Source organism: Vanellus vanellus (assembly GCF_965231255.1).
Source record: "Vanellus vanellus genome assembly, chromosome: 4".
Taxonomy (NCBI): Eukaryota; Metazoa; Chordata; class Aves; order Charadriiformes; family Charadriidae; genus Vanellus; species Vanellus vanellus.
In genome coordinates, this window is record NC_138909.1 from 26,419,059 (window position 1) to 26,433,600 (window position 14,542).

The 14,542-nt window shown below is 40.8% G+C and overlaps 1 protein-coding gene across 1 annotated transcript in view; it reads right to left on the bottom strand.

Annotated features, from left to right (window-relative positions):
- Positions 1-9,385: 9,385 nt before the first annotated feature.
- The window catches only part of EGF (epidermal growth factor), a gene marked incomplete at its 5' end in the record, with an annotated part of 64,353 nt that continues 59,196 nt past the window's right edge, over positions 9,386-14,542 (bottom strand). Inside the window, 2 exons of the mRNA XM_082482771.1 lie at positions 9,386-10,771; positions 12,301-12,403. Of these exons, the coding sequence (XP_082338897.1) occupies positions 10,548-10,771; positions 12,301-12,403 (327 nt within the window). The 3' untranslated portion in view covers positions 9,386-10,547. The remainder of the gene's footprint in view (positions 10,772-12,300; positions 12,404-14,542) is intronic.

Sequence of the window (14,542 nt, forward strand, 5' to 3'; positions counted from 1 at the left end):
TATATGGGCCACTGGGCCTGATACCGGAATGAACAGGTCAGGCAGGGGGAACAGCAACTGGACTGACAGCTGCCAGGTCAGCTCCACCACTTTTTGGCTGGGAGTGCATCTCTCAATGCTTTTTCTTTTCTTGCTACACGGCTGGATACCTTCCCAGAGCAGGGAGGCAGGGGAAAAAAAAGAAAAAAAAGAAAAAATTGCTTTACATGGGATTTTCCCATTGGAGAAGGATGTGGATGTGCAATTAATTCTTTCCAAGAAAGCAAACATTGAGCTAGGCAAGATTTTCTTTGAAATCCCATTGACACACCGATGTAATAGCATATAATATAGAAAAGTCTGTATGACACACTGTGGTGTTTCTTTCTGCCATACATGGACAGAAGTTATACATAATGCAAAGCCATAAACGCTTACAGACTTTTGCAAGAATGTTTACATTTATTTTTCATAGCCCCGAGAAATCGATCTCTAAAGACATCCCATAAGAGACTGCATTTGGCCCTGAAATATCGTCCTGAGAGACTGTGTTGCTCTCTTCCATCTGACACGTTTTACAGAGGGTATCAGCATATGGATTTGCACCTCAGCTGTGTCACGAGCAAAGAATTGCTATTGTTTTAATATGCTACACTGGGACATTTAAACATCGATATTGTCAGGTACTACTTTACAATTCCCATCAGATTTGTTGTAAAGCACACATTTATGAAATAAAATATTGCTGTATTCACCCATAAAACTCTGTGTTATAACAGTACCGAGCATCTGGTTTTAATCAGAAGTCAGGAAATTCACAGTTCGAGCTGGAACTCCATCCTTTCCTAAACTCATTGTGTTTAACTTCTGCAACTCAGATGTGAACAGGTTCTACAGAAGTCTCACTGCCCCTCCTGAAAGCTAAGCACAACAGGCATACAGGTTTGGAATTAGGGGATGTATCAGGGGCAGTTCCACTTTTTGAGGCTTCCTGATGGAGCAACTTGAATAAGGGTAGTAAAGCAGGACAAAGAGACAACACAGAACACCATTGCTAATAGTTTACACAATGGCGTTAATGTTGCGAAGCAGGCACGTTTGAACTCAACTTTCAAACCCAAGCACTACCTGAAAATGGTTTAATACTTCCTAAGATTTTGTTTAAATGAATTTAACACTTCCTTTCTCTAAAACCATAGCAGGGATTTTGCTGGTAAAATACAATCAGGATTGAGCCCCAATAGAAGCACACAGATTTAGTATACTTCTATTCCAAATCTTTTTGTTCATGAGTGAAGCAAAAATCCATAAATGAATGCAATGCACATGAACAAAGTGGCTGAATTAATGTTAGACAGTTTTGAATACAATGTTTAATAATTTTCAATTGATCAGCTTTGCAAGTAAATAAATGTATTTTCATTTGTGGTTTTTTTTTTTGTTTTTTTTTATGAGTGTTCTACTCATTCAATCATTCATTTCAATCTTTTTCTTGGGGAGGGGGGCTTTTCTCTGCTCCTATGGCTGAGGCATGCCCTCAGCTAGAATTTGATTAAAAAATAGACCCCAAAACCCTCACCAAGAAAATAAATGGAGTTTCAAAGCATAGGAAGAAATTTTAATGAATGCAAACACTCTTAAAATCAAAAAACAATTGAGAGAGCCACAAAACCAGGGGCTTCAATGGCATTCACCAGATACTTAAAGGGAACCTTGACAGGTTCCTTTCAGATATGATCCTATACATACACATGACTCTTCTCTGAAGCTTAGCCATAACCCCTTTGTGATTTGCAACATTCTGCAAGAAAAAACTTTTCAGAAAGTCCTGAAGGAAAAAAAAGTAGCTGTAAGTATTATACCCCGCAGGACTGAAGCTGTGACTGGAAATCTTGCATATGTTTACCCGGGCTCTCAGGTTTCGCCACACTGATTATATACGTTCAGGAAGAGGGAGATGCTACAGCAAACTTAGTGTCACTTCTCTATCCAGCAGCCAAGATGACAAATCATACACTCACAATTATATTTACCTTTTAAAGTTTTAAAGAAAACATATCCTACAGCTCAGAGTATCAGTAGATGGATGCCACTTCCTTCTAACATCTGAAACACTGAAGCAATTCACTGCTGTGTCCCTTTCACCTGATAGGATGGAAAATGGTAAATTAAGTAACACATTTCTGGGAACATCTAAAGTTCCTATTTGAGAAAGCGTCGATTGATATTGCTTCTTAGCCATGGTGGTGAAGACGACAAATGGTCTTCCTGCATAAATCTGTGTGTTTCAATGGGGCTAGGTGGTCACTCAGTAAGATAGACGGTACATGGTAAGTGGATACAGTTCAGGTAGGTAAACAATAAAAGGGTGCGGATATTTGATCTAAACTCTCCGTTAGCTTGAGTGCAACAGTGGGCACGTGTGTAAAGCACAATCCAGCGTGAATAAAGGTTGCAGAGTGGCTCAATTACTGCCCTGCCCAGAGCTACTGAACTGAACCCACAGTGGTAGCACAGATTGCATTGGTCCACAGGCTGGGGCAAGAGTGAGCCTCTGCACCCTCAGAAAGAGCTTAGTTCCTCTGAATGCTACATTCAGCTTCATGATATTTCTTGGGTAGATCCATTGCCCATTAGTACAATAACATAATCTGCTCTATTAAATCCTTAAACTAATTCACTACGTGCTAATGTAAAGACAGAAACACACAAACAGGCATACAAAAGAACCTCAAAATGTTGCACCAGAAGTGGTAGTTTCACACATGGAAATAATAGAAGGAGAGGTCTATAGAGAAGAGTTTACATTCATTTATGTCATTTGAGAGATGATCTAGATTTGTCTCCAGGAAGGCCTGTTCTGATGAACCATTGCCTTTAACCACTCTTTCTTCATTCCCTCTCCCTCTTCTAGACCATTTGCAGTATAAATAAACTCCCCATTTCATTCGTATTTTTATGATGAGGAAGATTTGAAACCTGCCAGCCATAGTTCTTTGTTTCCTGTACTTCTGGGCCCTCATTTGGCTTTTAAGTTTTTGAAAAAGCAGACTGTGGATGCTTGTTATCTGTGCACAGCATGCAGGACGAATGCGAAGGTTTAGTAGTGTACTAAATATGACCCTTTGATTTTGCAGATGGGAAGAAGAGGGATACTACCTGGGTTACAAAGCCATCTAAACATAAGGCCGAATGACCTGTAATAGAACAATGGATGGTGAAAAAAAGTAGCAAAAACCAAACCAGAAGAAAAAACACACATTAAACTGGAAAAAGGTGAAACGTGAAATCTATCCTTTTTCTATAAACACATGTGGAAAGAATAACACCTAGCCTTTTTATTCTTGGCTTCTTTTTCCCCCCCCTTTTACATTCCAAGAGAAGATCTGCCAACTTTTGGCCGTATCCGTTTCTCTTCTGTTTTTGCCAGTATTAGTGCACTCTGGCACACATTCTTTCCTAAGACTTCAAAACGAGTCATTTGTTAGGTCTAACTGTTTAAAGAACCCAGCCACCCTTCCCTCCTTTGCTCATAGCAAGCTGGGTGGTATACAACACTTTCGCATACCCCAGCTTACACGCTACGGGTTTGGCTGAAATCTTTAATTGAAAAGACTCTTGAACCAGACTTCACACTGCATGCCTTGTGTTACTGCAGATCAGAAGACCTTGCACCAATACGTTCAAATGCTTCTAATGCTCCCTTCATCCTAAAACATACACCGAGGCAAACATACCTGTGTTTTGCTTGTTGAAGCCCCCTGATGCGGAGCTTCGGCACCTCTGTTCTGTAAAGCATTTCTAAAATCTTAGATCTGGATCTGCTTATCATTACACGCATAAACAGAGGGCAAATTCACTTCTACACAAAACGTTAGCACAGTTTAACCGTTTCAGGATTTAAGTTGAACTCTATGGTGAACAGGCTGTAGACAAAGGGCTGAGTTTTACCAAGAAAGATAAAGTAATATTACTCAAAAATAAAATATTGAGTGAGTTATGGTGTACAGTAACCCACTCTTCGTGTATAGTAACGTGTGAATGGTGTTAGATTCAAATCTGGTGTAAAAGAGTCAACATTAACAACTGTGCTAAAGCTGTGTCCACTTCAAACATGTCTTAATCTGTCTCTGGATCAGCAAGAAACATAAATCTCAATCAGCCCGATGCCAAGTCCATTGATATTAATGTTAGTTTTGTTTATAAGAATAGACCTTCTGTGGGAATTTCTTTCAAAGATCAAAACCCACGCCACACTGAGAGCTATCAGAATATAGGTAAGAATTCTTGTGCCTTTCTCCCTCTCCCTTTCTTTCCACCTCCTTTTTAATTAGAGTGGGGACGAAGCTTGCAAGGACCAGCTGAGTTATTTGCCTGATGCCAGTCTGTGAGTTGCGGAGTGAGGAACAGAACCAAGAGCTCCTGATTGCTCACTACCACCCTCTGATGTAGCAGCATCCTCAGCCGCAAAGCTCCGAATTTGCATTTTGAGGGAATGTTATACGGGATGCAGAAGAAGAGTAGGGAACCACTGGCTGGATGAAGACTTCAGGTTTGGTTTATTATTACATCCAGCCACGAGGCAGATCAGGTCCAGTTCCAACTGCTTCAGCATTTGGTAGCATTCGGCTCTGGGGTCATGGTTCACTCACTCTTATGAAAATGGGCCCATAGTGTGTTTTGATGTACTTCCTACAATTGATACAGATTATTAGGTATGAGAAAGGAGAAAAGAACTATTACGATTACAACATATAATAAGCGGTGGGGGGTGCCTTGTTATATAGCTCAGCCTCCTGGAGGTGGTGATTAGGACATTTCTGTGTTTCGGCAAACAAAACTCTCTTATATGTTTTATAATGATTAAGGATACTGACAAAGCCAAAAAATGGACAGTTAATACCACGTTTAGGCTCTCATTTAGGAGATTTTGCAGAAAAGAGTGTTACTTAAAACTAACTGCTGTTGACCATTGGAGAAATGAGGAAAGATACTATAATCTTATGCAATCCCAGTTTTGGTCTGTTCCCTTGACCTGGATTAACCTTTTTCCTTTTATCTGTATTTTAATTCCAAACACCTCACTTGAATGCGACTGTATCCAGGTCTCTACTAAAACCTTTAATGAGCAACACTAAGGTCAGCGGAAATAAGTTTGAACTCTATTATTATTTCATACAAATACTGTAGGGATCCTTGAATCTCCCATAATTATTAGTGGGTTTGGTCTCCTGTGAAATGTTCAGCATCTGGCTGTATATAGTTCATTATTATTTAAATGGTTGCCTTTCAAGCGCCATTTAAAATACACGTGTCGTCTTAACTTACTATTTACAGGCACACACACTGCACAAACGTTGCACAGAATTGGGCCCAACTTTCTTTTGCAAACAAGAAGTAAACAGCAAAATGACCATTAACTCCTTTGTCTAAATATTTCTATTTCTTCGTTGAGTGAAAAAAGGATAAATTTATATACAGCACGCTTTCACTACTCTTACATTATAAGTACTGTTAATAGACTAATGAAATATCAACTGTGCATTCTCTCAATTTATTACAGCACCCTCAAATGTATTCTTTTCTGCAATCAATATTAACAGAGATCATGTCCATTAAAATGTGCACACTGCTCTGTAAGGCTGAATACAGCACATAAAACTTGTTAGTTTTAATCAATAAAAAGCCCAGAGCTGCACAAAAATTGCTGGGTCATGAAACTACAAAGCTATTAAACCGTTTTGTGTTTTGGGTTTTGTCCCTTTTTTTCTTTTAAATAAATCTATTTTTTTATATGAGCATGAGTAGCTAATTCATTTATAAATTATTAAGTATTCTTTTCATTGTTTGCCTCGTATTAATACCTAGGGGACTTATTAATGGACCAGGACCCCAGCTGCTCTGTTTCCAGTAGCTGCTCAAATAAGAGTAAGGAATTCCCTTACATGGTGTCTTTGACTCGCTTTTAAAACCATTCCAAATTGGTTTGGATAAAGGCCACATGGGTAAGGCCAATATTGCTCCATGGACTGAAAACTGGCTGGCAGACGGGATCCCATAACCCATAACGAGCACACGGTGAGGGTCAGACCAATGGGGCCAGATTAGGGGTAACATGGGCAAAACTATCTGTGAACGGAAGCTCCTGGAAGGCATGTGGTATAAAACTGGGTGCTCGGAAAGGTGACAGTATCATGCAGCAGTGGGTGTGAGCAAAAATAACGGTCTAGGACTCGGATGTCCTTAAAATTAAACTTAGAGTCATATCCTAACTTCTCACCTGAAAAAAGGCAGCTGCCAGAGTACAGGGTCTTGATCCATGACATGTAGAAATTCCTTCTAGGCTTTGGATTAGCTTCTGCTTGTATCTGACACAATGGAAGAGTCAGAACCATCCCCTCCACAAAGAAAGAAGGCAGGGAGAAGACATTTTGGCTGTAACACCTAGGCTTGAGAAGGAAGATGTCATAGTGGCCAGAGTCTCAATACAAAAGGACCTCTGCATCTTTACAGATGATTATTGCTACGGTTGCCTCAAAAGTCAAGTTCCAAAGCCCTGAAATTGCAGGATATTGAGGGCCCCTAAGGCTGGTTAGAAGGGACTTTTCACTGGTCTGAATCGAGTCCACCTCAGTACTGAGGAGTGCCTGAAAGTTAATCCCATGATGAATGGTCTTCACAAAGTTGGCTGTTCCTGGTCCACATCAAAACTGGCATTAAACAGCAGTCTCAATAAAAGATCAGAGGAACATAAGCCAACTTAGGCTATCACGCTTGCAGATTGTGTTTGGGGTGCATTCCTGGGGCTCTGGGGGAGGCTTCTAATGCCACTAACATCTTTCCTTTTCACATGCACAGAGATAAAGATGGCAAGTTATCAGGGAGCGGAGCAATAACACCAAGTGTGTCCTGAAGACTAACTGAACAGCGTAGGCATCACCCTGAAATAATGAGATAAAATGATTCCCAATAAGACAAAACCACAATATATGTTAACAAGGCAGATGCTTCCCCTAATCCCATTCCAAATAATTTCTTACTTTTTTTTCCTAGATTTTTTTTAGAAATGTTTTCATTCTGAAAGAGATTGCCAAGACGGAAAATTTTTGCCTGAACAGATGAACTCCTGCAAAGCTGCAAGTGACTGCAAAAGGGACTTAAAATGATGTGTGTCGTGCATTTCTATGACTAGGAACCATTGCATTGCCTATGTTTATGATGAATAAGCATAAATCATTCCTCACTTGTTTATGATGAAAATAGGGCTTTAGAGAATGGAAATGTCAGTTTCAATAAAGTCAGGATGTACTGAACTAAACAAACTTATTTTCTCCCTTGCTCTTTTGAATTTCCCAATATTTTCCTCACTTTGGACTTGTCAAGCTTCCCCCCCCACGTTTCTAAATTCCTCTTTTACAGCTTAATATAACACATGTTAATTTCATTTTTAAAAGCCAGAGTATACCAGTAGGATTTGTTACTAAGTTAGCTACATACCCAGAAAGTCTAATAATTTTAAAGGTTTGGGGTTGGGGTTTTTTTGCATACCTGAAAAAAGTACAGCCAAAAAAACTGCGAATCCTCTAGGGTTCAACCATTTGACTGCAACTGATCTACATGTAAAACCCGAGAATAACACCTTGGAAATCAGTTTGAAAACATATTGTTTGTCTAGAAAGATTACCCATGGCTTTACAAGGAGCAACATCCATAACAGAGCCATTTCAATGTGCACGAAAAGGAGAATATGGCTTCTATTGGTTTATAGGGATGTATAACTAAAATAATAAATAAAAACTTACCGTATTTAAGCTGGAATCTACCTGTGAGCTGCAGAAGATAATCCTCATTGGTCTATATTCTCTGAGCGGTGTAAGAAAAACCCATGATATCTGCCCGTGCTGCACCAGCAGATTACACACTACAGCCCTATGAAACCAATGGAGCTATCAATAAACATGACATGGGTTAACTGAAACCAGAAATTTGCATTCTCTTCTTTTAAAACAAGAGGGACACCAGGGCTCTTTTTAAATTTTATTTTATAAATCAATAGCTTTATAAACATACAAATAACCCAAATATATTATATTTGTGTTGAAATATCATCTCAAGGTTTTACACTAAAGATTATTTTGAGTTTAGAGCTGAGTTTAGGAAACATTTAAAACTCAAAACACCCTAATTACAAAAACATAAGCTTGATTTTCCTATCTTATTCTCTAAAGAACACTATCAAATTTAAAATTAGATCCCTAGACTGAAGGAAAGCAAAGTAAAAAAAACACAGGGGGGAATATGAAACTAACTTGTAAGGACTCTGAAACACCTTTGTTTAGACAAGATTCAAAGTTACAAATCTTTATTTCCTTTGAGCGGGGAAAATTCCAGCTAAAAGATGACTGTCATTCAACACAACACTTTGATTTTAAGCACACAAACATATTTCACCAGAGATAATCAAAGCGCAGGGATCAAAGTCATTTTACTGTCTAGCTTTCACCAAAATAAAACGCTTTACTGAATCGGGGCCTTTATAGCTGGACTCTCTTCCCATCAAAACACACAAGATCAATTATGAACTGTGAAAGACCAAGGAATCCAAACAAGATGCTTTTAATAATGGTAATGAAATTAAACTATGCTGAACTTAAAATAAAATCTACCAAATACTAATGGTTCAGCCGAGTGGTTCCTCTCTCCCGAACACAGTTTAGTATGCCAACTCTGCTCAACCACTTCTCTTTCCATGGAAGCCCCCTTGTTGCCGTTCACACAAAAGCACGCGTCTTTATTGCTACTGGTTCCAGCTAACCTCTGTAAATGCCTATTTTACAAGTTCATTCCGAATTCAGAACTGATGTGATTAGAAAACAGACTCAGCAATTCAAAACCACTAGCAAAAAACACTTTAGAAGATAACAAAATGACAACTCTCTACACAACAGACCATTATATTTATTGTAATTCAGACACCTTGGGCTCAGTGTTCTGACTGTTACACCAACATAAATCAGAACCGACTCTGCAAAGTTACTCCAGCACGTAACTGTTTTGGACGAGAGGTAAAAGCCTTTCAATACACTTTCCCATCGTTGGCCTACAGACCTGGTAACCAAATGACGACATCCCATACCTTCCTGGCAGGATCGTAAAAAACCAAAAGGCGGGATGGTAAGCACACAAATTAATAACATTTGCCACTATTATCCAGCTAATGAATTTTAAGGAACACTAGCGGTGGACACTGTAGCAGAGTTTAAAGAAGGTGTCCGACAGTTATAGTAATAGGCTTTAAAGACAGAGGACTGAGAGATCCCCTACAATTAAAACTTCATTAGTCATATAGCTGATTTCCAGATATCTATCTTCCAAAACCTTCTGAAAACACCCTTAGGGAGTCAAGACCACTGGTGAAAATCACTTGAGATGATAAACAACTAAGCTACAATTCTGTATAGAACAGAGCTTTATAAGTGAGTTAGTTCTTAGTAAATAACTGGAAGGGAGCTGTAGCTGTTAGAAACCCAGTTGCAAGAAAAATTGGTGTTGTTTTCCAACTGATCCCATGGATTTTATCAGGCAGCACAAATCAGCTACGTGGAAGTCAATCCAAGCTGAGGTCTGTTTTTGTTTGTTTGTCCCACCCTTCCCGTTCTTTTGGAGCAGCAACTGGCTGGACTTCCTTCCCCACACTAAGTCCTAACTAATGGACCGGGTTTTGCTGCCAGCCACGCTCCTGTGAGGCAAGGACAGCTCCAGCACATGCCTCCTCGCAGGGCTGAAAGAAGACTGCCTCAGTCCAGAAACAATCCTGTAATGCTCTGAAGGACCAGCGTAGACTGGAAAATTTAATGGAAGAATCACCTTCCCCCTCAGATGTTACCTCTCACTTAATAGATGTGACCATCATTATTACCATATGCTCACAAACAATCCTCCAGCCCACCAAACCTGAGAAATGCAAGACCCCATTTGGCATTCACTCACAGAAGCAGGTACAAGAATATCTCTGGTGAAGTCCAAGAAGTTACACTGGCCTGACAGCGGTGCTGGGGAGAGGCTTAATGTGTCCATGAACAATATTTTAATAAAAAGAGTCATTTTTAACTTATTTTCCTGCTTCATCTTCCATTCCAGTTTCTCTGCAGTTGTACTTGTGGCCCATTTTCTAGGCAGTTTTCTGGACTCTGTGTGTGTATGTGTGAAGACCACTACTTGCAATAAACTCCATTAGAAAGCATTATCTCTGACAAATCTCTCTCTAGTCTGTTTTCCCCTCAGTGTCCTTTTAGCAGGCAGTTAATGAAGTTAGCAGCGGTGACCCTTAAAGTGATACTTATAGAGTACTCATTGCTAATACATTGCTCACAGTAATTCTTCCAAGTGGAGACGACAGGGAAGGAGTGGCAAGGACTTCTCTGTTCTGTTTTGATTTGTGTTGGTTTTTTTTTTTTTTCCTCGAGCAGATTTTATCGCAAAAATGAGGGTTGCTTCAGCGTTTCATGAGTTCCCGTTCGCTACTGACTTCATCCTTCCTCCTTTTGCCGCTCAAACCCAGGCTGCTTCTAGTCTGGCTGCATCAGCAGGCTGGCTGGGACAAGCTCGCAGGGCTCTCTTTCCAGCAGGGGCTTGGGATGGATGCTCCACAGAGCCTGGGGAGGGCCCTTCGCCGCCCCCATGGGCTGACACGATTTCTCACCAACAGGAACCTCTTGTCGACAGCCTTGTTCTTTCGCCTCTTCTGCCAAAGTCTCTGCTGCTTTGTCATACGTTATAGGCTGTTCTTCCACTGGAGAAAATGGGTATGTATTACTGAAAGCCATTTGAGAAGTTTCACAATAACTAAGCTAAAAGAAAGCTAATGTCAGCTTTGAGAGAGGAAAGCTATGAAAGGAAGCACGGTACTGAGTTCAGAAAATTGCAAAACCAATTCTTGTCAAAAGAAGAAAAAGAAAAAAAAAAAACAGAGGCAAAGTCAAGGACTTTCTTCAGATTTTAAGAAATGGGTCGTCCTAGGAAAATATCATGGTTTTCTGTTTTAATATACAAGAACAGGAAAATGCATGTCTGTGACAACAAGACCACCTGCCTGGCAAAATTAAACCCCCTGCTCCAAAGTCAAAAGAATTATTCACTGCCATGGTATAAGAACTTTCTGTAACAAGTTAGAAAAGACATCAGATTATTTACCAGTCTTGTTGTCTTAAATGGTCAAACCACTTTTGCTAAAATTTTCAACTAGAAAAAAAAAAAATCACACATCTGTCACGCGAAATTTCTGTTCCAATAGCTGCATCTGATAAAACTATAAATGAAAACAGAGCCTTCTAATGGGAAACATCAGGCTTCCTTCACTGGGTGATACAGTTCTACACATGTTCACAATATTAGTCCAACCAAGTAAATGTGAGGCATATTTTCTAGTGATGAATAAAGTGATTTCCCAACATATGTCTAAGGACAGGATGGGCAATTTCGAAAATCTTGCAAGATGCCTGTCCATTTGAGTGCCCTCAAACATTTGTCTTTGCGTATTTCTAAATGACTGATGCAAACTGGGTTCTCTTGTAATTTCTGTAGTCAGGAGGTATATATGGTAAATAAGACAAACCGTTAAGGGTATGAGTCTTTCTCCACCATTTCTCACCATCTGAGCAATTAGGAGATTCACTTGCCATCTATAAGGCAGCATTTCCTAAAACTCACAGTGGTCCATCTGGTAACCTGTGGGACATGGAAGCCCGTGGTGTGCTTCTGTGCTGCCTTTGCACCAGGGGTGGGAGGCACATCTCCTTTATTCATCTCATCTTTGTTTAAGCACCAAACACGCCCCAGGCAGCCAAACACCTTGTTTAACACAAAAGCAGAACTGCAGTTGCTGCCACAGGGCAAAAGGTTTCTGGGGAGTCCCGGACTCCTCACACCATGTCAGTTATCCTGCCTGAATGAATAAGGACTGTCAAAGTATATCTTTCCATGGATACACATTCCCCATCAGTATGATGGGCACAACTCATTTGCTATGAAGCAAACCTGTGGAGTTCTATATAAATGTAAAAATGTGATATTATTACTATCGTGAGAAGCATATGGCTTCTTATGAGTGTGAAAGCACTGTTGCGTAATCTCTCATGAGTAATCTGCAAAGCGAAGGGCCGAATGGTCTCTTCACAGCAATACAAACACGGCTTCTGCTGCGCACGGCAGCTATAAACAGGCCAGAAATATAATTTTGATTTCTCTGTCTCCTCTATCAGCCGCTGCTCCTGCTGGTACAAAGGTGAGGAGAGATCTAATAAGGAAGGAAATCCTACTCACCATATTCTGAAGGACAGGCAGGATGAGGATCTGCGGTCTCGCACTCAATTAGATCAACGGCTTTAGTCTCCAGAGAACTGTTACACTCCTGAACAACTGCAAGCTGCAAATACATACAATATGCACAAAATATACAGAGCCAAAATTAATACAAAAAGAACCAGTTTTCTGAAACCCCAGAGGCAAACTAAAAGGGCCACACACTCCAACCACAGCAGGGGGAAAAAGGTCATCCCGGCTTCTGGGCTGACCCTTCCCCTGCAGATAATTAAACATTTGAGTTGATGACAGCCCCGGTCTTTCTTTGGAAAGTGCGTAGTCCCAGTCTAGTAAAGAACTGGCCATTCTCTTGCCTTGCAAAACAACCTTTCCTGAGGCAAGAACAAAAGTACATGGACATCAACCCTCTCCATAGTACTGAGGGCCGCTTTTAAAGCATTAGAGAGACGCGCAACCAGACAGCAGGAAAGCCTGTCAGACACAGGGAAGGAAGTGAGCCTCCCTTTCCAGCTGTCAGCACCACCCGGGGTCTGCCATTCCATCATCCCACAGTGACAGTGGAAGTGACACCTCGGAAGCAGAAGATGGGACCTTCTGGGGGAACATGCTGAAAAGACCAGGGGAAAAACTGAAGATACAGGGGTAGAGGAAAGCAATGTGAAGCACTGTGCTGAAATAGCATAGAAAGAGGGAAACACAGTAGAAAGGGGATGTTTAAATTGCAGGGACAGGGAAGAAGAGAAAATGTCTCTAAATAAGATGTTCCAACAGAAGGACTGGCAGATTCAGTGGTCCAGGTGGATAATTGGGGGATTTATATGGATAGATCACACTTGCAGCAGGTGGGACTATTTAGGCATCAGTTCATTTGCATAAAATCTGTAGGCTTGCAGCTGCTAACCCACATGTGACAGACCCCCGGAGGAGATTCAGCTACCCACACTTCTGCAAAGTATCTTTAACTGTGGAAAGCAGAACACTTGCTGGATGAAAAGCCTTAGAATAGCACCAAAATCCAGATCTGTGCAAAAGTTTACCGAAGCTTACATATCCCTAGGACAAACCCAGCCTGGCTTACAGAACTCTAATACAAATGTGAAAAAATACCCAGGCATACCCTCAGCTAAATGTAGCCTCACTTGGCAGAATAGAAGCAAAGGGAAAAATGAATGACACTTGGACAATTTATAGCTATAGTTTCAGTAGCAGAATACCTATCGTTTGATACGTCTGATGGCGTAAAACCTCGTTATCCTCTACACTCACCTAAACGGGCAAGAACATGGAAGCCTTTGCACTCCCTGTCCCCAGCCTCACAAATGAGCAGTAGCACTGTGGGCTACAAAAGGAGTGAATTTCAGCATCTTTTTACAGTTACTGCACACACATCATCCAGTCCCCACATGAAGTCCTTCATTAGGATTATTTATGCTGTGTAAATCAATAGCGCCCCAAAAACCTACCCCGGTACCTTAAGAGTTGAGGAGCTCTCGAGTTTTCTGTCCCCGATGAAGTATAATCTCTTTTTTTACATAAAGCTCCCCAATAATCCACTGTAAGTGAACAGCAGAAATGGACGACTTCCTGCTGCTTTTTGGCAGCTCTACAGTTTCTAACCTGAGTGCACGCGTGCATGAAGCCACTGTGAACTCAACACTCAATGGCTGCATCAGCACAGAGAAAATCACATGCATGAAACCACAGGAATCCATTACTGTGTAAGCAGCAATAATTAGCAAAGGGTCAGTGGTTTCCTCTTCCAGACTGCAACAACCCACTTACAATAAATTACTTTATTAATGTATTTGACGTCTCCCAGTGCAAGAATGCATGGTGAAATTTAACACGAGTGTGTCATAGAGGAGTAGGTTGGATTTGTTTTTGTTGATTCAGTCCATCGCTTAGCTGCCTAATTACTCCTATATTCAGCAAAAATGTCATTGGCCACTAGCATTAACTGTGGGGACAACAGCAGGTGGGGGGACAGAGCTGATGAGCTGCAGGCCTCCTAGACCACTGCTCCCAGGCAACGAGCTGTTCTCAGTCCCAACAAATGTTTCCGATTTTCCCAGCCTCAGATATTTTGCAAGCTGCGGTTTTCGTCTCTGCTGTGAACAAATGATGACATCGCCGCAATTCAGCACATTTGCTGTCCAATACCTGGCGGAACAAAGGTCCTCAGGAGTATGCAGCTGACCACCTAAGGAACAATGCCATAACCAGGGTCAAGACAATTCAGTAC